This window comes from Pezoporus wallicus, unplaced genomic scaffold (assembly GCF_028554395.1).
Source record: "Pezoporus wallicus isolate ANWC-B61680 ecotype Strahan unplaced genomic scaffold, APGP_CSIRO_Pwel_v1 contig_8071, whole genome shotgun sequence".
Lineage (NCBI taxonomy): Eukaryota > Metazoa > Chordata > Aves > Psittaciformes > Psittacidae > Pezoporus > Pezoporus wallicus.
This window is the reverse complement of record NW_026638403.1, coordinates 69,172-88,646: the sequence shown is the minus strand read 5'-3', so window position 1 is coordinate 88,646 and position 19,475 is coordinate 69,172. Positions and strand designations below refer to the sequence as shown.

Genomic DNA, 19,475 nt, shown 5'->3' with positions numbered 1-19,475 from the left:
TGCTTTTCTAAGTGACTGCTAATGTAATGTTTTCAGTCTGTCAAGGCGTGTGTTCCCTACAGTGACAGCTTGCAGCATCCAATCATTTCCAGGCCGCCTGTGAGCTGCTTCCTTGGTGCTTCTTGCCACCCTGGGGAGCTGGGAGGTGCATGTTGGCTGCTGTGTACAGAGGCAGCAGCTGAAAGCTCAAGAACATGAGCAGATTCCCCAGAGGGTGGTGAAAGCCAGTGGCTCTGTTTTCCCCCTCCCTTAAGGCAAGGCAGCCTCAAAGAGACAAGCATCCTCCTGTGCCTCAGCCTGTGTCCTCCCCGCCGGTGGAATTTGATCTGGGAGCACTGGAGATAGGGGCAGCTGCCCCAGTGCTTTGCCTGCTCAGATAAAAGCAGGGCTTTGGGTGCTCTCAACCTTGCTGGTGACACGAGAATGTGCCCTGCCTGCTGTCCAGGGCTGTGGGCTGTCCCCCCAAGACTGCCCTTCCTGCTCCCTGTCCTCCACAGCCCCTAGGAAGCCTTCAAATAAATCTCGGCATTTTGAAAGGCCATTTTTCCCCCCAGCCTACGTGTCAGCACTAATCTGGGGACAAACAGCCACATTTATAAGCAAAAAATAAAGACTCTGCTCCCACTCAGCAGCATAATGTGAGGGGCCATTCCTGGCGTGCTGGGGATGCTGCAGGGATTCTTTACTGGACAAAGAAGGCAATTGAGGAGCTAGGTCCTGGAGGGAAGAGATGGTACATGGGAAAAGCATTGAACAGAGAGGTCTCTGGAAAGGAAACCATTCCCTGTGGAAGAGGCAGCCTCAGGCAGCCTGCCTTGCCCAGGGGAACCTGTGGGTCACCCTGCAGGCAAGAGGGGCTCCAGGGTGGCTGGGGTCAGGTCTGCTGCTCTGGTGGGAACGGCTCCTTTTTCCTTTGTGACTGAAGGGTGCTAAAGTGGAGGGAGAGGCTTTCAGAGCCTGCTGGGTAAATGTGTCTCTGGTAGCTAAAGCAGCAGCTGGGGGTGCTCACCACAGCTTTGCCAGTGAGTGACCACCACTCTGGAGTGAGGCTGTGGGTCACTGTGTTACTGTTTTGCCATCCACACAACAGGAGAGGGCAAACCTGTGTCTCAGGATTGGGTGCAGGAATGGGTAAATGCTGAGAGTGCATCCTCATTGGTGGCTTGGGGTCAGAAGGATCACTTAGACCTTGTCAGCATTATATCCTGGCCAGTTGTGCGGGATGCGGAGGAGCTTCTCTGTGTCTTGCTGACTGAGCATGAAGCACCACTTGCTCGGCCTGGAGCTGCAGCACCTCCTGTGTCTGCCCTGCTGTGCCATGACCCTGCATGCTGAGCATGCCATTGGGCAATAAAAGCCCTTTGCTGCACCCTGCCACCAGCTCGTGCACCCAGTGCCTTGCCCTGCTGCATCCATCCCACAAACTCTGCTAGAGCTGGGCCGTTTTGTACACCAGAGAGAGATCTCTGCAGAATCTGGATGAATCATCCCTGTCGGAACGTAATGCCTTTGGTGCAGGGCTGTGTTTGGTGAATCCTGTCTCCTGCTTCCACATGAGCCTCTCCCCTGGTGCCAGTACATGGTGCCTGGGTGCAGGCTGGATGGGAAGGGGCTGGGCACGGCCTCGTTTCAGTGGTCCTGGCTGTAAGGAGCAGTTACCATCCCAAGGCAAAAACCTCCAGGCAGGCCCCTGCAGCTGTGTCCTGTCATGGGATGTTACTTAGTTGCCTGTCCTTGAGTCATAGCAGGGGTAAAACTGTGGCCCTGTAATCTCTTTCATGTGCCCTTTTTGATCTGAGTGATCTCCAGTGATCATGGCCACAGGTTCCTCTGTTCATGAGCATTTCCAAGGCTTTGGTCCTGCAGGTGTTTGCCAGGTAGGAGCCCATGTATCGTGTTGATTTTGCTCGAACTGGATTCCTGCAGTTTGTGTGTGACTGTCTTGTGGTGGCAGTCTTGGGTCTGGCTGCTTTGAGAAGTTTGTGCTGTTGTTCTCCTTCATTGCGTTTCCCTGAATCTCAGCCTGGAGCTTGCCTGCTGTTTGTGTCAGGGGCCCTTGCCCTGCTTGGTGCCAGCTGTCTGCCTGCCCCATGTCCCTGCCCTTGGCTCTTCCTAAATTCCTGCCCTACTTAGCCCTGCCACCACATCTGTCTGTTCCTGTTTGGCAGCTCTGGATCTTGGCAGGACTGTGGGGGGACGAGGTGCCTGGTGCAGACGTTTTATGCATGTCTCAGTGGAAATTAGTATTATTGATATTGACATCAATGTCATTAATATTTTTAGTGCAAATTAATAACTAAAAATCCCCAACCCCTGACACGTTGCCCAGAACTTCAGGAGATCTATGTCCAAGGTACATAAGGCCAGGTTGGACACAAGGGCTTGGAGCAAGCTGCTCTAGTGGAAGGTGTCCCTGCCTGTGGCAGGGTGTTGGAACTGGATGAGCTTTAAGGCCCCTTCCAACCCAAACTGTTAGGTTATGATTCTAGGAAATTTTGCCTTTCCCTGTAGAAGCAAAGTAGCTATGAAATAATCCACAGGGTGCTGATAGAGCTTCTTGTTTGGTGCAAGACCTAGGGCAGAAGCTTGGGGAGAGCAGAGCTTACATTTGCTTCAGCTGGAAGCACTGAAAAACTGCTCTTTGTTGTGTGTTGTCTCATCTGGTCAGAGTATGGTAAAGCAGCTCGCCAGAGCCCCAGGAATTGGCACATGCTGTCAGTGGAAGTTGCTCAGACAGCTTTGTAGCAGACCAGTGGTTGGTTACAGTTATAAGGAAGTGGCACCCTATTCGCCTCCCTCAGGGTGTCGAAAGCCTATTTTCTACTGGATTTGCCTCCCCTGCATTTTGGAATGGCAAGTGATGTGAGAGAAGGAGAAGAATGGCATATGGCTTTGGAGGAGTGTGAGTCTGGTGCTATAAAAGGCAGGAACGGGAACAGTGTGAGGGGACTGGAGAGGGAACGGTGAGAAACAGAGGAGTGTAAGAGGAAGACTGTTCAGCAGAGGCACTTGGAGTCAAATTCAGGACACAGACAGCAGGAGGGTTGCTGGGGCCCTTGTTCTGTGATTCTTTAGGGCTTATAATGAAATGTAGGCACCTGCCAAAGTGAAAACCTTTTTAGGACGGTTTCCTGCTACCACATTCAAGTCATGACCCTGTGTTTGCAATAGTAGCTAAGTCCTGTCTAGAGCTCTGGGGGAACAGATTTGGCATTTGTATGTGGCATGTGACGTATACTGAAAGGCCAGTTTAGACACAGTGGCTTTTAACCCAACATAAGCTGGCTGAGCAAGACCAAGACCCCTAGACTTTTCCTGGGCTGCACTGTCATGTCTGGAAGGTGATGCATCTGACCTGCTGTAAACCTTTAGAAGGTATAAGAAGGTATATTCTGATTTAACATCTTTAAGTCCTAATCTAAAGAAATCTGAATACAACCTGCATAAGGCAGGCCTAACTCCAGTGGGTTCTAGTGCAATACGTGCTTCAGGGTGCATCATCTCAGTGCCACATCTTCTTTCCCTCATTTCCTCAGGCTTTATTGAGTCCTGGTCTCTAGTGCAGGTATTTGTTTGATGTTCAAATACCACTGACGGCTTACTGTGAAACACACTGTGTTTTAGCTGCTGCTCCCATGATGTGTGAAGCGGGACTGATCGCACCGGAGCCCTCTGGCCCCATGCAGTGCTATGGTGAATCGTCTGACACCTACTACCATGTGGACCGCTGGCAGAGGCTGCGCACTGCTGTCAGGAAGCTGGAGTTCTGGGAAAACTTCAACGCCGAGCTGATAGGCAGTGGCTTCTTCTCCAAGGTCTACAAGGTAAACTGACATGCAGGCAGCCCACGACCTTGTGTAAGAGTAGCTGCTGAGGCTGTGTAGATAGTGCCTTACCTGAGGAATCTGTTCCCAAATTTATTTCCTAGTCTTCATCCATTCTCTAGCAGGTTGGATGAGGTAAGGGAGGAAACCCCTCTGCACACCGAGCACATTGTCTTTGATGCACATCTCCCCTTTCACAGTGAAAAAGGAATAGGATCATCTGGTCAGTGTTCACTGATACTGTCGTCTGGCCATGCAACAATCTTGTCAGGGAGCTAACCTGGGTGCTGGATGAGATCAGGGGATATTTATGCTCTGTGGTTTGTTCCCAAAAGTGTAGCAAAATATACAGAGAAAGAAAACATAAAATTAAGCTGTGGGTGTCTCCTGGAAGACCTGCCACCCACACGCTGTGGAGACGCCAGTGCTGTCACCCCTCCCCAGCTGCTGCCCTGTGATATGGTGATGCTGGGGAAGAGCAGGGGGCCTGGGGCAGGGTCAAGCTGGGAGAGGCTGCTGGTCTGTCTGCTTCTGCCTCTGCTGCCTTAGTGTCAGGAGACTCATGGCTCCCTGCAAGCCAGTGCAGGCTGGTGTGTCACCAAAATAAAATTGCTTTTCTCACTGGGGCTTTCAAGTTCCTCCCTGCATCAAGGTCTATTTGTGTGGGAGTTTGTTTAACCCTCTCTGAGCAAGGACAGGATCCAGGGTGCTGCTAGCTTTGCTCCTCAGCCTGGGAGTGCCACTGCTTCATTAAGAGGGAGTGGATGGGCATTGGGTCTCTTCCCTGCAGCCCTTGGCTTTGTGAACAGCAAGTGAAAGGAGATGTGTCACATTAGGAAGTAAGACTCAGCCTTCATTTCTGAAAGCAGATGTCATGTCACTTTGCCAGGTCCTGGGACAGTGCACTAAAGCTGTTCAAGGGAAATCTCCAGCCAAAGGTGTGTGGCAGCTCTTTGCACACTAGAGCAATGCATGACAAATACCTCTTCCCACTACAGCCTCCTTCTAGTATTTTCTTTCCCCACCTACACAGCATGCTGTTGCTATCACTTTCTCCTTTATCTAGCAGATTTTCATAGTAACAGTTGCTGTTTCCTCTGTGTGTGACATTTTCCTCCTGCCCTGGCAGTGAATGAAATTCCAGCAGTAGGCAGGCTGGAGATGTGGATCTTGAGTGAAGATGAGATAACTTCTTGAATCAGAAGCAGAAAAAGAAATGTAAAAAAAAAAAAGTTTGAATGAAATGCTATGGGTCAAATAGTCAAAAGACAGTGGAGGAGGATTTGGGACAAGGACTGTCCTTTGTGGAGACTTGACATTTGTCTGGATACATGACCATAATCAAGTGCTCTGATGACTTGTCGTCCTTTTGGGTCAGCCACTCCCATCTGGACTCATAGCCCTGAACACCAGAACTCCTGCTGCGAAGCATCACTGGCCATGGTCCTTTGAAGCTCTTTGCCAACAGATAGTGTCTTCCAAAGTGCTCTCTCAGGAAGAACATAGGTTGATTCCCCGTGGTGCTGGCACTGCCTGTGCTGGCTGCCTGTTGCTTTTGCTGTCCTTTTTCTTTTGGGTAAGCCAATTCTCAGGAGTTATATGTGGCTTGGCTGAGAACTTAGTTCTACTTGGTGACTCAGACTCAAGAGGTCTTGGCACAGCCTTCTGCTCTATGGGTTATGTATTGTATGACCTGGGCACAAGGTACTTTCTCTTTTTCTCTTAGTTTTCAGATGTGCAATAGGGAACTGTTTATATATGAATATATGTGGTCTTAGAAGAGGCCTTCTGAGCCCGTTACCTTTGCCTGTTTCTCCCGCTACTGGTTTTGGTGTGTAGGTCTACCCTTGCTTTTCAGTCATCTCTTTTCCACACCAGGCTGGACTTTACGTTGCCCTGTGGACAGGAACCCCTCCAGCGCCTACTGACTCTACCAGCTTGGGCAGTGTAATTATGAACTCCACTGGTGTCCAGCTGGGACATGCAACCTCACCTAAAAGCTGAGTGTAGCTCAGAGTCTCCACCAGAGTTTGTGCAGAGCTAGTAGGTCTCACTGAAACTCAGTATTAGCTCTTCTGAAAGTTTTTCAGATCTTCCAGATTTCAAATGCTCCCTGTACTCTGTGCTGGGCATAAGGGCACTCACAGAAATGATTGATAGCATCCTTTATATTTACGCCTGTGCAATTACAATCAGTTACATCTGGTCGGTGACCTACAGTCTGTGGCTATGAAGTCCCATCAGGTGAGGGGTTCAGAGCTCTGGCTTCCTTATGACCTGCTTGAGTTATTCCAGTGATAACATTGACTACTAGGTTGAGTTCCTTCAGAAAGGAAGCAGCAGTTCATGTTGCTGAAGACAGTTTGCTTTGTGACCCTGATTATAATGACCCTTTCTGTCCTTTCAGCCTAGGTAAGTCTAGCTCTTTGTTCCCCTCAACTGAGTTGATAACCTTATCTGTAAAGTGATCCATAACAGAGAGCAATGGGTGATAATACTCTTCCCTTAAAACAAACAAAACCCCACAAACATCAAAATGAGAGAAGATTAGACATGTGGCTGGATTGTAAGGTAGGGGAAAAGCATTTTGATTGCTGTTCTTTAGCTTCCAGTATTCCTGCCTGGGGGAAGCTCTAGGAGTGAAATGTCTGGTCGTATTCTATAGCAGGGGTTCAGGTTAGCATGTGGCTAGGAAGCAGACATGGGACCTCTGTCCTGGGATGTGGGGGAGAGATGAGCTGACTCTGTGCTTTCTTTGTTGGGTCTGTCTGGCAGAGCCTGGGTGGAGGGGAGCTAGCCATGGGCAGGGGTACAGGAGGAATTGGGGATGGGGAGTGTCACCAGCAGCTGGGGCAGTGATAAGGCCCAGGTAGGAAGGAATGATGGAGATAGGGGGGCAGATTGTGTTTGGGAAAGGACATTGAATCAAGGCATTAAAGGGGAGAACAGCTTTGTGGTAACCCAGGGTGGGCTGAGAAACTCCTCCCAAGAGCCCAAGAACCCACAAATTTTGGCAGGGAAATAGTGTTGTGATGTGTTGGGACAGGAGGGATGTAGCTGTCCGCAGCCACCCAAGCAGGCATCACTGGAGTGGAGCTTATGTGGAAGGGAGAGCACTTTGCGCTTGTGCAAATAACTGTGCAAAAGCTCTGGGCGTCAGGGAAGTGAGGTTCAAGCCTTTGGTTGGGACTGGATGCTGTTCTCCAGAGGGGCTGGCAGACCTCTGGAAGCTATGAGGTGTCTTGCTCTAAATTTGGCTCCAGGTGACCCAGGCTGCTGCTTCTAAAGTGATGGTGGTGAAGATCTACAAGAATGATGTGGATCAAGAAGTGATTGTACGTGAGATCAGCCTGCTGCAGAAGCTGTCCCACCCCAACATTGTCAGGTGGGCACATCCTCCAGCCACGAGCAGTGGGCACTGCCTGGGGCTGGAGTTGGGTTGGTGTCTGTAAGGCAGTTCTGCAATGAGGGATTGAGCTGAACCTTGATGACTTCTTTGCTTTTTTTTTTTTTTGGTGTGTTTTGCTTAGGTACCTTGGGATATGCGTGAAGGATGAAAAGCTGTACCCAATTCTGGAGGTAAAGATTTCTAGCTTGTGAGTGTGCTGTGAACAGGCAATGACCCTGCAATTCTTTGGCAGGGAGGATGGCAGATATTCTATAATGCATACCTACACTTCTCCAACTCATGTGCTTGTGAATGGCTCTAGACCAGCAAGATTGCCCTGGAGGAGCTTCTGTCCTTTCTCCTCCACAGGTGGTCACGCTCACTGCAGGGCCATGAGATTCAGGCAGGATAACCAAAATGTGTTTCAGGTTGGATTGGTACCACCAAAGGGCCAGAATGGGCCAGATGGCAGGGAGGAGGCAGGAATAGAAAGTCAAGCAGACAGTGGCAGAACCACCATGGTGGCTCTGGAATGGTGGTGTGGTCTAATGGAAAAGCCTGGGCTGGTACTGGCAAGGTCTCACATTGTTCCTATGCTGTTGGTGGCAGATGGCATTCACTGAGCTGCTGCTAGGCTTTTTGCCTCTAGTTTGTTGCCTGTGAGGGAGGACTGCATCTGGCTTGTACAGCATCCCTGTAGTGGGGCAGAGCCCAGAGACGGGTAGTGACTACTTGTGGCAGGAGGGGTATTTGCACCATACCACACACAGGGGCCCCTGCACGCAGTGGTATTCCCAACCTTCAACCTGAAGGAGGGATTCTTGGGAGCTCCAGCAGAGCTTGTGCCCGGCCACACAGCCACTGCTTTTTGTTTGTGTTCCACAGTATGTGAATGGGGGTTGCCTGGAGGAGCTCCTGGCCTGCAAAGACATTGCTTTGACATGGAAGGAAAAAGTGGACTTAGCTTCTGACATCACCAGAGGCATGATCTACCTGCACTCCAAGAACATCTACCACCGAGATCTCAACTCCAAGGTATGCACTAGGAAGGGGACATCTCCTCTGGACTGCTGAAGTTGATTGTGTAGAGGACCCTTTACGGAGGTAACCATGAGGCCTGAGGACTCACACTGATCCTCTGCTCTATGCTAATCCCTCTGCAGGCAAGAAAACTTTCTTGATAAAACCCATCATTACATTGCATTCATCACTTGGCAAGCAGGACACCCATATAGAGATAAAAATAATTACTCCTAGTGCAGTTGCTTTCAGCAAAGAAACAGATGGAAACGCGTGCAGGATGGCACATGGTTTTCTTTGCCTACAGTTGCAAGAGAAGCTCTTCCAGATTTAGAGTTTCCTGCTCACAGAAAAGGGGAAGCTGTTGCTAACAGGAGCTCATCATGGGCTCTAGGAATGAATGCCATGTGAGATGGTCCCCGTCTGTGTGCAGAGCACCAGGAGATGTGTGTTTCCTCAAGTGCAGAGAAGTTGTTCTTCCTTGATCCAAAGGGTCCACATCACCAATTTTAGGATGGTCATCTCCATGGGTCTCGGTAACTCTGCAGTCTGGCATCTGGAGACAGGCTTTGGGTGTAACACAAAGGTACATCATGTTCATGATGTATTAGCCCTGTGCCCGGGTGGCTGCTTTTCTCAGCATGGGCTCATGCTGCTCGAGGGAGGCAGGAACGAGCACTGGGGTTTGCCATTGTAAGGTTTGTCCATGGTGATGGGCTATAATGTGGCTCTTCCTCTGCTACTGGTATGGCAGTAGGAACATGGTGGGACAGTGCCTTGTTGTTTTGTCTTGGACAAACTACCCAAACCTCAGGCAGATCTGTAGCATGTCCATGATACCACAGGGAATGTGAGCTGAGGGGCTGGCCACCAGCCTGGGCCATGTCTGTGTCAGCTGATGCCAGAGGCAGGCTTAGTGGCTCACTGAAATGGAGCCTGCAAGTCCTTGCAGTTGATGCTGAGTAGGTAGTGGGGTATGTCTTAAAGCTGTTCTTGTTGGTGCTCAGTGAGATTTTTAAGAAAAACGTGAAATATGGATGAAGGTCAGCAGTGGGGAAGCCAGTCAAGTGATGCAGTTTTGAGAGACATCAGCACAGGAATAAAACTCACCTATGTATTCTCAGGCTGTTTACTTGCCTCAGTTACCAGGCTGATGACAAGGCAAGAACCTGGTTCACTCTGACTATAGATTTCTTGGCCAATGTGCTCTGAAGTCAGGTGAGATGTAATTTCCTATTTGGTGGTGACTGGTGAGCTCAGGAGCTTTCCAGATCTGCTTGTACAAAGTGCTAGAAGTCCTTTCTGACTTGCTGTGGAGGAACCCCTGGAAGAGGTTCATCCTTCCCCAGGGAAACCTAAGAAACCTGCAGATGGCGGAAGATGTGTGAGAGATGTGTGTACATGCGTACCTGAAATCTAGTTTTTGAGTGAGAGCCATCTGCAGAAAGCTAGTTCCCTGGGAGCAGATGCTGAGGAGGAAATCCTGGGAACCTGAACAGGCTGAAACTGATGGGGTTTGGGGAAACTTTATAGGAATTCCTCCAGAAAGCAGTGTTAGGGGTGGGTAGCCATGGGTAGTGAGAAGTGTTGTGGCTGTGATCCTGCCACAGCTGAAGGGGGTCAACATGCAAGATTTCGAGGTCTCCTTCGGAGAAAAGGATGTGGATCATGTTCGTTGAATAGCTTCTTCCAAGTACCTTTCCTGGCTTCAGATGTGATTCATTCATCCCATATCTGCTCTGTGCACTCCAGTTTTGCTGCTGGGATGCAGGTCTCTGGTGAGGGGAGGGCCTGCGATAGCGAGGTTGGGCCAAGGGTTAGTGAGGTGCTCCTCAGTGAAGTGCCCAGGCCCTTCCTCAGTAGGCATCTCATGCCATGTCCCACTGGCTCCTTTTAGAATTGCCTCATTCGAGTGACGCCGCGGGGCCACGAGGCACTGGTGACTGACTTTGGGCTGGCCAGGGAGGTAGTGGAGCTGCCTGTGAAGGATGTGGAGAGGAAGCTTTCTCTGGTGGGCTCAGCTTTCTGGATGGCTCCTGAGATGCTGCGGGGAGAGCCCTATGACCGGAAGGTATGGCACTGCTTCCAGCTCTTTGTTCATTCCCAGAGCCCCCAAGTGAGCATTGGAGATTTCTCTTCTGCTTGCTGGTGACATGTCCCAGCAGCAGAAAAGCCTTTCCCTCCTTCCCTGGGAAACACTGCCTCTGCTACCTGGACCTTTACTCAGTAATGTTTTACTTAGCAACTTGCAAGTTTCTTACGTGGCCTTGTTAAGTTGAACTTTTTGGAAAATGGACTGCTGCTGTGGACAAACACAGTGAAGCTTCTCTGAGGAATATGCTTGGTGAGTTACAGCCCCATGAGCCTGTTGCAGGATCTGGGGCAGAGAGCCAGAGCTGTGGTAGGAACACCAGACATATTGAACAATTGAGCATGGGACCAGGCTTTCCAAAGATGAGGTCTTTCTGGGTGGGTTCAGAAGCCCAGAAGTTTAGGAGTTTGCTGCCTCTGTGTCTAACATTTGTGGGTTTTTTTTTGAGGACCTTGTTGGTACTCCTTTTTCTTACACTTTGCTTCTGTGCCTGTCCTGTCCCACCTCCCATTCTTTCACCCCTTCTGCAGGTGGATGTGTTTTCCTTTGGCATTGTCCTCTGTGAAATCCTGGGCAGGATCCCAGCTGACCCTGAAGTGCTTCCCAGGACTCAGGTAATGATTCCTGCAGCCAATCTCAATTGTGTTGTCTCCATAGTAGCAGAGTGTGGTTTCACTCTGGACCAGACAGACCTGTACACATGTGTATATGGATCACACTCAGGCTTCTCTCTAGAGGTTTTCCCATGATAAAATCTGATCTCAGAATTTTCAGTGTACAAGAGTTCAGTGTACCTGTAGTTTCAAAACTTATGTTAGATCAACAGTTTCAGATTAAGTACTTCCTTTTAAAGACCTTAATACTAAATACTTCATTTTGCTTTGACATTTCATCTTCTACATTGAAGTGGCAGGTTAAATGCAACTTTCATCCCATACACTTATTTTCCAATATGCTGCAGTTAATTCACAATTCACGTGGAAACAGCGAGCTTCCCTAAAAACATGGTTTTTTTATGTTTCAATATTTGCAGCGTTTCCCTTCTGTAAAGTGAGAAGGGAAAGTTTATCCTGAACAGGGATGAAAAACCCAGCAGGAAAACAGCAAACTGCTGCTTTCCAAGGAGCAAATGCAAAGAACCTGCAGTGACCAGAGATTATTCCATGTTGTCCTGGGTTTAGCAGTAGCAGTCAATTTTTCTCCTTCATGGTAGCTGGTGCAGTGCTGTGTTTTGACTTCAGCCTGAGAACAGTGCTGATAATACCAGTGTTTTCAGTTGCTGCTCAGTAATGTTTACCCTGACCAAGGACTTTGTGAGGCTCATGCTCTGCCAGGGAGGAGGGGAAGCCGGGAGGAAGCAGAGACAGGACACCTGACCCAAGCTAGCCAAAGAGGTATTCCATACAACAGCACGTCATGCCTGGGGGGGTAACTGGGAGTTACCCAGAAGGACACAGGCTTCTGGGTTGGACTCGTTTCTCAGCGGGTGGTATTGTATTCTCTTCCCTTGTTATTTTCTCTTATCATTGTTGTCGTTGGTGGTAGCGGTGGTGATTTGTGTTGTACATTGGTTGCTGGACTGTTCTTGTCTCAACCCGTGGGAGTTGCACTCTTTCGATTCTCCTCCCCATCCCTTCAGGAACGGGGAAGGGGAGAGCCCACGGGGCAGGGGGGGCCTCGATTGCTTCCAGCCTGGCACCATTCACTGGGAGTGAGTGAACAAGCTGTCTGGCTAGGGTTTAAACCACGGCATATGTTTCTGTGAGACTGAACAGGAAATAATGCTCTATCTGTGTTAACGAGATGAAGGAGAATTATATATCATAGTAATGATACGTAATGATGTATGGAGGGGCAAAGCTGACTGCTGGCTGGACCCCTTCGACTCTCGCTTGCTGTTGGAAGACCAGATTGTTTGCAGTTCCTGTCCTTGGCAGCCACTGCTCAGCACCTGGTGCTGGTTCCTCTTCTGGTTTTGCCTTTTGTGGCTCTCGTTGCCTTAGTCTGAGCTTTTCCAGGAGGACACATACTGCCTGGACAGGGATAGCACAAATCAAGCAAAAGGATGCTGCAGTCTCCCAGCTCTGCTAATGGTTTACTATCTGTGCAGTCCTGGCAGAGCTGATGTTGTCCTGGTACCTTTGCATAGCCATCAGTAAATTAGCTGTGATGGAGACTCTAAAAGCTTTAAACCACGAGTATTTTACACTTTAACACTTTGAGAGGGATGAAGAGTTTTTAAAGGACATTATAGTCTTTTCTATGTACTCTTTGTCCTTCCTGACAGGATTACGGCTTGGATGTTGCTGCCTTCCAGGGGATGATCAGTGAATGTCCCAAGCAGGTGATGGACCTTGCTGCTAGATGCTGTTGGGTGAGATTCTTGCTAGTTTGTTTTTCTTTTTCTTTTTTTTTTTTTTTTTTTCCTGTTTTGGTTTTGTTGGCTTTGTATCACACTTGTGTAGCAGAGACTAAACCTGTGAGTCGTGGAGAGCTTCAACCTGCTGTTCTAGGTACAAGCACACAGGGCTCTGCTGTAAGCTGTGAAGTGATGAGATCTTCCTTTAATGCTTTAATTCACCCTGCAGTTTGCTGGTAGGAAAAGTGTATTGTTTATGGATTAGAGCCCAGAACATCCTAAGGTCCTGCCTGTTCCCTTGCATGTCAAATATAGAGTGGGAAGCATATTGCTGGTTTTCAATCCCTCCCTAAGCCAGTCTGCAGGCAGAGGCACCTGGCTGATTCTCTCTGGAGAGTACTGCCTTGGTATTAGTAGCCCTGACATTACAGATATCATCAGGGCATATTCCTCCAACCTTTCTTGCTTTAGCATAGAAGTTAATGGTGAAAGATGAGGGGTGCCTCCCCATGCTGTCCAAAGCCTCAGGAGATAAAGCAGAGAGAAAGTGAGGATCCAAGATCTTCTCTGAGAGGAAGAGAATCACAAAGACAGTAATCAGGCAGAGAGTGGATGAGCTGGGTGACTGTAATGCACCTAACTGCTTGGAACTCAAGGCAGCAAATGGAAGTAAATCCTTGCATGGGGCTGGAGGATGTGTGAACAACTTGCCCTGAATCACAGGAGGGATTCACATCAGGAACTAGCTTAGACATACATGTCTTCAGATATTGTATCGCTGAGGGGCATCTTTCTAATGCAAGTTGATATAATAATGGGCTTCTGCCAGAAATGGCCTTTGAGGCTGTTCTTCTCAGCCCTTTTGTGATGTGCAGGTTTGGAGAGTTTCTGGTGCAGCTCCCCAGTCTGGCTTCATGGGGTCAGGCATAAAGGGCAGCCTGGGGGGCATGGATTGAGGTGCAGGATAGGGGTGTCCCTGGCCATGTCCCTCACTTTGGGTACACCCAAAATACACAGCCCACTGAGAATGAACTGCATCAGGGAGACAAGACAAATCCTGACCTTTGTGAAAAAACTTCTGGAATAATCTAACATCCCCTTCTGATACCTACCTGCAGCCTTTCCTTGCACAACACCTGCCCCTACACTGTTTGGGTGGGCATTTCCCACACCCTGTCCAGGTCACGGTATGACAGGGGATTGGAATTTCATGATCTTTAAAGTCCCTTCCAACCCAGACTGTTCTGTGATTCTACGATTCTACATCAGGCTGGTTTTCAGCATCTCACTGCCTCTGCTTGAGCTGTATCATACCATGGAACCTTTTCTGCACCTGCTTCTTTGCAGCAGCCCAGGCCTGGATCACCAGGTGATGGTGACAGAAAGCTTCATCAGCAGCCATGTGACCCAGACCACTGCTGACGATGGATGGATGGATGCCATTGCCCAACCTTGGGGAGCCAACAGAGCTGCTGCAGAGCAGCTGCCTCCATTCCAGGGTGTCCTCTTTAGCTTTCTCTTCTCATTCCAGGTGGAAGCATTTAAGAGACCATCATTCTCCGAAATCCTGGATGAGTTGGAGGATGTCATGGAGAGCCTGGAACCTAGGAGGGACAATCTGCTTTTGGGCTGAGCTGCATGCCTCCTGTGAAGCTTGGCAAAGAATTGCCCAAACTGTAAATTAACTGCCTGGGGGGGTCAGGAGTGAAGAAGAAAGGTGGGAAAGGGCAGAGCTAAGAGATGTGCTGGAATTTATTTAATCACAGACTTGGTCTCTAATTTTTTGGATGGAAAACAGGGTTAAAAATGGAGAAGGGACTTACCAAGGGTATATTTTTCCTAGCTAAATTTTTTAACACGTGTAATTAGGACACAAAGCAGCCTTTGTCTGTTTGCTTGTTAAAACCAAATGATCCTGGAGGACCCTGAATTCCCTTAAGGATGCTTTCCGATCCATGATAGAAACATTAACCTCTCCTGCTTCCCTGTGGCCCCTGGACCCAGGGCCTTCCCCTTCTTCATCTGCAAGGCCTTGGAGGGCTGGGGTCTGGCCACGAGAAGTAGAGGGGCTTTGGGGTGCTTGGTTAGGCTTGGAGTCACCTTGTATTTCGAAGCTTTAAAGCACCCATCCAGCAGCTTTGCAGGACAGGTATGCTCTGTAAGGTCTCTGCCTGGGTCAGGGCTCACCTAGGCATGGAGGCTCTGGGCAAGGCTTTGGAGAGTCAGACAAGGCCACTCATGGGGTGCCAACCTGTGGCAGCCAAAGCAATGGGGAGGGTGTGCCTTAATAAGGTACCAACTAACATTCCTCTCAGAAAAGCTTTGTCAGACACAGCAGCCTAGATTTCTCCCAGCTGCCCTTGACTGGGGCTCAAGGATGGAGGCTTCTGCCTCCCTCCTTCTTGTCCCATTGCAAAGAGCAAATTGCCAACAGCTTGTGAGGTGAAATCAGGGAGAGCTGGATCCAGCACCACTCAGCATCTCACTAATTTCTCTGCCTCCTTGGCAATGTGGGACACCCTCACAGGCACCAGGGCTCAGGCAGCCAGGAAAGGACTTCATTTTGATACCATGTTTTCTTCTATGGGCCAGAGGATGGTGCTGGGGCTGTGAACCCCAACCAGAGGTGGAAAGAGTAACAGCTAGAAATGGTCTGATGTTGCAAATTAAGAAAAGGGGGTGAGCAATCGAGTTCCTGCCTCCAGGTCAGCTGATTGCTGGGCCATTGGTCTGAAAGACATGTTCTGCTAGGATCAAAATGTTTGTGGGTGTAAACAGGTCTAATGTCTGTCTAGTGATGGAGCTGTGGCTTTGTTCTTGTAGACTGTAAGCCCTTGGAGCAAGGATCATTCATCTGTCTACCAAAATGTACTTGTACAGTATGTAGCCAATTGGGCCTTCTTCCAGCATGGGGGCCTTCCATGCCTGGGGGCCTCATCTCAAGCTCTTGGAGCTCGATTTAGTGTCATGTATATCTAACATCTCTGTGCCATGGTGCCTGCACAAGGGAGTGTCAGTGGTGTGCTGGGACAGAGACTTGGTGGAGGAGCATGGTGCGTTTTTAACAGGGATCATAAGGAATTGTAAGCTGTCAGGAAACACACTGAGTGGCACCAGGGTCACCACATCAGCCAGGGGGCTCTTGGAGGCATCTGCAGCTCCTCATTCCCCAAAGGTGCCATTGTGCTTTTGTGGGATACTGACTTACTTGCACAAGAAACCTCCTGCTCAGCACTAAACTGCCCAGCAGATACCTTCATCTCAGCTGGATACTGTCAGTGTCAGGGAAGCAAAGCCTTGAGAAGTAGAAGACTGAAAATAACAGATGCTTTTCAACCTGGAGGAGAGAGCCACTCTGAATCACACCAGTTTGGTGACTTCACATCAGTGGAATGAAATGGACTGCAGCATCAGTGCAGACTGCACTGATATGTATGTGTGTCTTCAGTGAGAGGTAGTGACCACCAGCATCACTGCAATGTGTTGGACGAGAGTCACAGAATGTATATTTGGCTGCCAGGAGATAGACCTGAGGAGCTAACTGCAACCTTCCAAAGCTTCACAGGCTCCCCTGGGCACTTTTTTCATATAGGGATAGGCTTGAGACTGAGTAGTCTTAACAGTATGTCCTAACAACCAAAGCATTAAGGATACAAAGGCTTTTCCAAAGGCCACTATGGATGAAGGACAGCTTGTCCACCTTGGCTCAGTCCCTGGCTAGATGCATTGCTTTCACAAAGCCTTTCCTCATCCTTCCCCACTGTCTGGTCAGTCAAGCTGCAGCCTATTCTTCCTCTGCCTTCCTCTACAAAAGAGTAGACTAAAGGAAGATCATACATACTCAACATACCAATCCCTCATATGGCCTCTTATGGGGTGGAGGTGTCTTGTCTCCCTGCAAGGCTGCTCCTCTGCTGGCCACCCCATTCCCAGGACCAGCAAGGCTTGGTGCTGGTGGTGCCCTACCAGAGACTGGGTTCATCCTTCCTCCAGCCGTATGTCTGACTCTGGTCCTGCAGAATGACAACTGTGGGACTGGGACACAGCAGAAGAGGTATGTGGAGTTGTGTGTACTTCAATGATGCTGTGGTAGGAAGGAAGATGTTTTGGTTTTGTTTATCTGCTTGGGGGTAAGAAGCTTGCTAAAGGATTAAACAGATGCAGGGGTGTGTGCGGATAATTTCTGCACAGAGCACACACAGCATTAGCCAGCACAGTCTGAGCTGTAAGGATTGTGTTTCTTCTGGATTTGCCATGTGCCCCATCCACTCTCATGACGGGGACATACTCTGGATCATAGGTGACTGAAGGATATCATGTCCTTGCTAGAAGGACCTCTAGTACCTGCTGCAGGAGCAGGTGGCACTGAGACTTTCTGCAGTCACCATGTGGACTAGCAGAACCAACTGGGGAGCCTGCAAAGAACAGAACTGGTCTGGGAACTTGCCTAGTTCATCCTATGGGCTAAGAGTTTCTCTTCACTGGTGAGATGTGAGCATGGGAAACCTGCTGAGATGCCCTCCAGGTACAAGCCCCTGTGCTGGGAGTGCAGGGCCTGACTTCCCCATGCCAGTCTGATGCAAAGACCAGGTCAGTGGTTGAATTTCATATCTTGGGAGTCCTGGCACTGAACTGAAGTAACTGATGGTCGGTGGAGGTTCCAGGATAGTGCAGCAGGCTCCCCTTTGCTGGACCAGACCAGGAGCCTTTGCCTCTTCCTTCTGTTGTCCACTTGCTGTGCAGGTGGCTGATGGCGTGGACCTGGCCATGCTGTTCCCCATGGGCCATGAGTTCCTACATTCTCTGTTGTTTGTTTGCTTTTATAAATGCTATTTGGGAATAAATTCTAGTGGGTCTTTTCTACATCAGCCCTGGCTGCTGTGTTTTAATCATCCTGGGTCTGCTGAGTGGTGCTGCCGAAATGTCATGTTTCCAAGCAGAGGCACCAAACACAACTAAATGAACAGCTTTGTGCTCTATCAGCCTGGCATAATAAACCTTTAATTAAAGTAACTTACAGAAGAGTATTACCCATGACAGAGTGGTATTCTGAGTATCTTGGTTTGTGGCAGGGTCAGCTGGTGTCTTAAGTCACCCCTTCACTTCAGTTGGGTGGGCACAAGGTAACAGCAGAAGCACAAACATAGTGCAAAGGATGTAGGATTCATCTTTTCCACCCCAGCAGCCTGTAAGCCAAAAGGACCAAACGCAGTGAAGCGATTTCCTGTCCCCGGCTGCAGCTTGCTTCATGCTGTCTCACACGTGGCCATTAGTTACTCTTCAGATGCAATGCTCTCAACAAGGACACCTCAGAAAATCTGAGGAAGTTATTCACAATGCCAGGACCACCAGGTCTGCAGCCTCCAAACCCAAATCCTATAGCAGTGCTGAAACTCAGTTCTCTGAGCAACTCTCATCAGTGTTAGGTAGGAAGTTATTTGGAGAAATCACCCAGAACTCGCCAACAAAGGTTTCAAGCTGACAAGCCGGTATTCTTTATTGTGGCGCCGGGAGACACGGGGGATAGTTCCCCTAGCGTGTCTTCCCGAATTGCTAAACAAGCTGTCCTTCTATAGTCACTAAGCATACATATTCATTATGTACATACATGCATATTCATGAGGCTGCGTATGGATTACATCATTCTTCCAGAAAGTTTCCCCACATGCGTACAAAAATGTGGTGCTGGTCTCTGAGGGTCGTTTACTTCTTCCAACAATCTTCATCACTTCCAGCAGCCTTTGAAGCACATGCAGTAGATAATGCATACACCAGCTTAATTGGTTCTTTAACACTGCAGACATAGCAATCATCCTGTCCTTCTACTTATCAGTTAGTTTACCTACAGCCCATCCTGGACATCTACTAGTTTCAGATACTCTTTATCTTCGCGCCCTGTTTTTCTATCCTATTTTCTTACACTTATTTTGTACTAAGGTCATAAGGACCTAAAACTATGCCAACTACAAGGGTTTATCTTATACAAGGATTCTCATTATGTTCTCTAACTGCACTCTGTTTTTTTTTCTTCTGTGAAACATGTACCTCAGTTATTTTCCATTACTACTGTTACAAAGACATCAAACTTAACATTGCTTCGAACTAATTCTACTTATTTACAAAGGTTTGTATTTAATTTTGTGCCTCCTTGTCTCAGAGGAAGACCTTTCATTCCAAAGTCCAGTTTCTTGGAGTCAGTCAGATTTCAGATTTACAGCTGCGAAACCTCTGGGCACTTGCACATCGCCAAAGTGCTGTGTTCCTCCTTGGAAAGAACTGTATTGCAGCCCTTGGAGGCTGCCAGCAATCACGTGGGTGGTTCAGACTCCTGAGTCTTCCCATGTCCCAGACAATGCTGGAGTGCATTGCTGGAGGCAGCCTCTATCTGGCCAGGAGACTGGACTTGGTGGGACTTGAGGACTAGTTTGGCCCCACTTTTGCTTTCAGATGGCTGTGCATCAACAAGCCATCAGAGATGCTGCCAACCTCTTATCATGTGTGTGGCTCCCTGATATTGCAGAAACCATGTCCTCTCCCCACACCTCATAGCCTGGCTCACCTGCTCTGCTGGTGACTCCTGCAGCCTCACTTGTCATTATTTGCAGCAAGGGAAATGTCTGGAGAAGCTCCAGGGACGTTGCAATTCCTAGGTTTCAGAGTTGTCCCTTTCTGTGTCCGCTGATGAGCAGAAGAGGATTTCCAAATACAAAATTTCAAACACAGAAAGAGCTTTCCAGGACAGAGAAAAAAAAGCCTTGAGATGAGCAGTGGCTGGGAGCAGTCACAGATTGA

At 48.9% G+C, this 19,475-nt stretch overlaps 1 protein-coding gene across 2 annotated transcripts; it reads left to right on the top strand.

Moving 5' to 3' along the window:
* Window positions 1-3,149: 3,149 nt before the first annotated feature.
* LOC130599817 (dual specificity testis-specific protein kinase 2-like) lies at window positions 3,150-17,720 on the top strand. 2 transcript variants are annotated; one of them, XM_057410583.1, is made up of 8 exons: window positions 3,158-3,824; window positions 7,088-7,209; window positions 7,355-7,403; window positions 8,098-8,247; window positions 10,130-10,303; window positions 10,855-10,938; window positions 12,612-12,698; window positions 14,215-17,720. In XM_057410583.1, exons 1-8 carry the CDS (start codon window positions 3,636-3,638, stop codon window positions 14,314-14,316), a joined length of 957 nt encoding a protein of 318 aa, XP_057266566.1. In that variant the 5' UTR covers window positions 3,158-3,635; the 3' UTR covers window positions 14,317-17,720. The 2 variants fall into 2 exon arrangements, with proteins under 2 accessions (XP_057266567.1, XP_057266566.1); XM_057410584.1 differs by lacking the exon at window positions 10,130-10,303 and having other exon boundaries at window positions 3,150-3,824.
* Window positions 17,721-19,475: the final 1,755 nt, after the last annotated feature.

What these genes read in the sequence shown, in the direction of transcription:
- LOC130599817 (XM_057410583.1), top strand. Translation starts at nt 3,636, where the DNA reads ATGATGTGTGAAGCGGGACTGATCGCACCGGAGCCCTCTGGCCCCATG. An exon ending in GAGAGCCCTATGACCGGAAG is followed by an intron (nt 10,304 to 10,854) that starts GTATGGCACTGC and finishes CCCCTTCTGCAG; the next exon opens with GTGGATGTGTTTTCCTTTGG. An exon ending in AAGTGCTTCCCAGGACTCAG is followed by an intron (nt 10,939 to 12,611) that starts GTAATGATTCCT and finishes CCTTCCTGACAG; the next exon opens with GATTACGGCTTGGATGTTGC.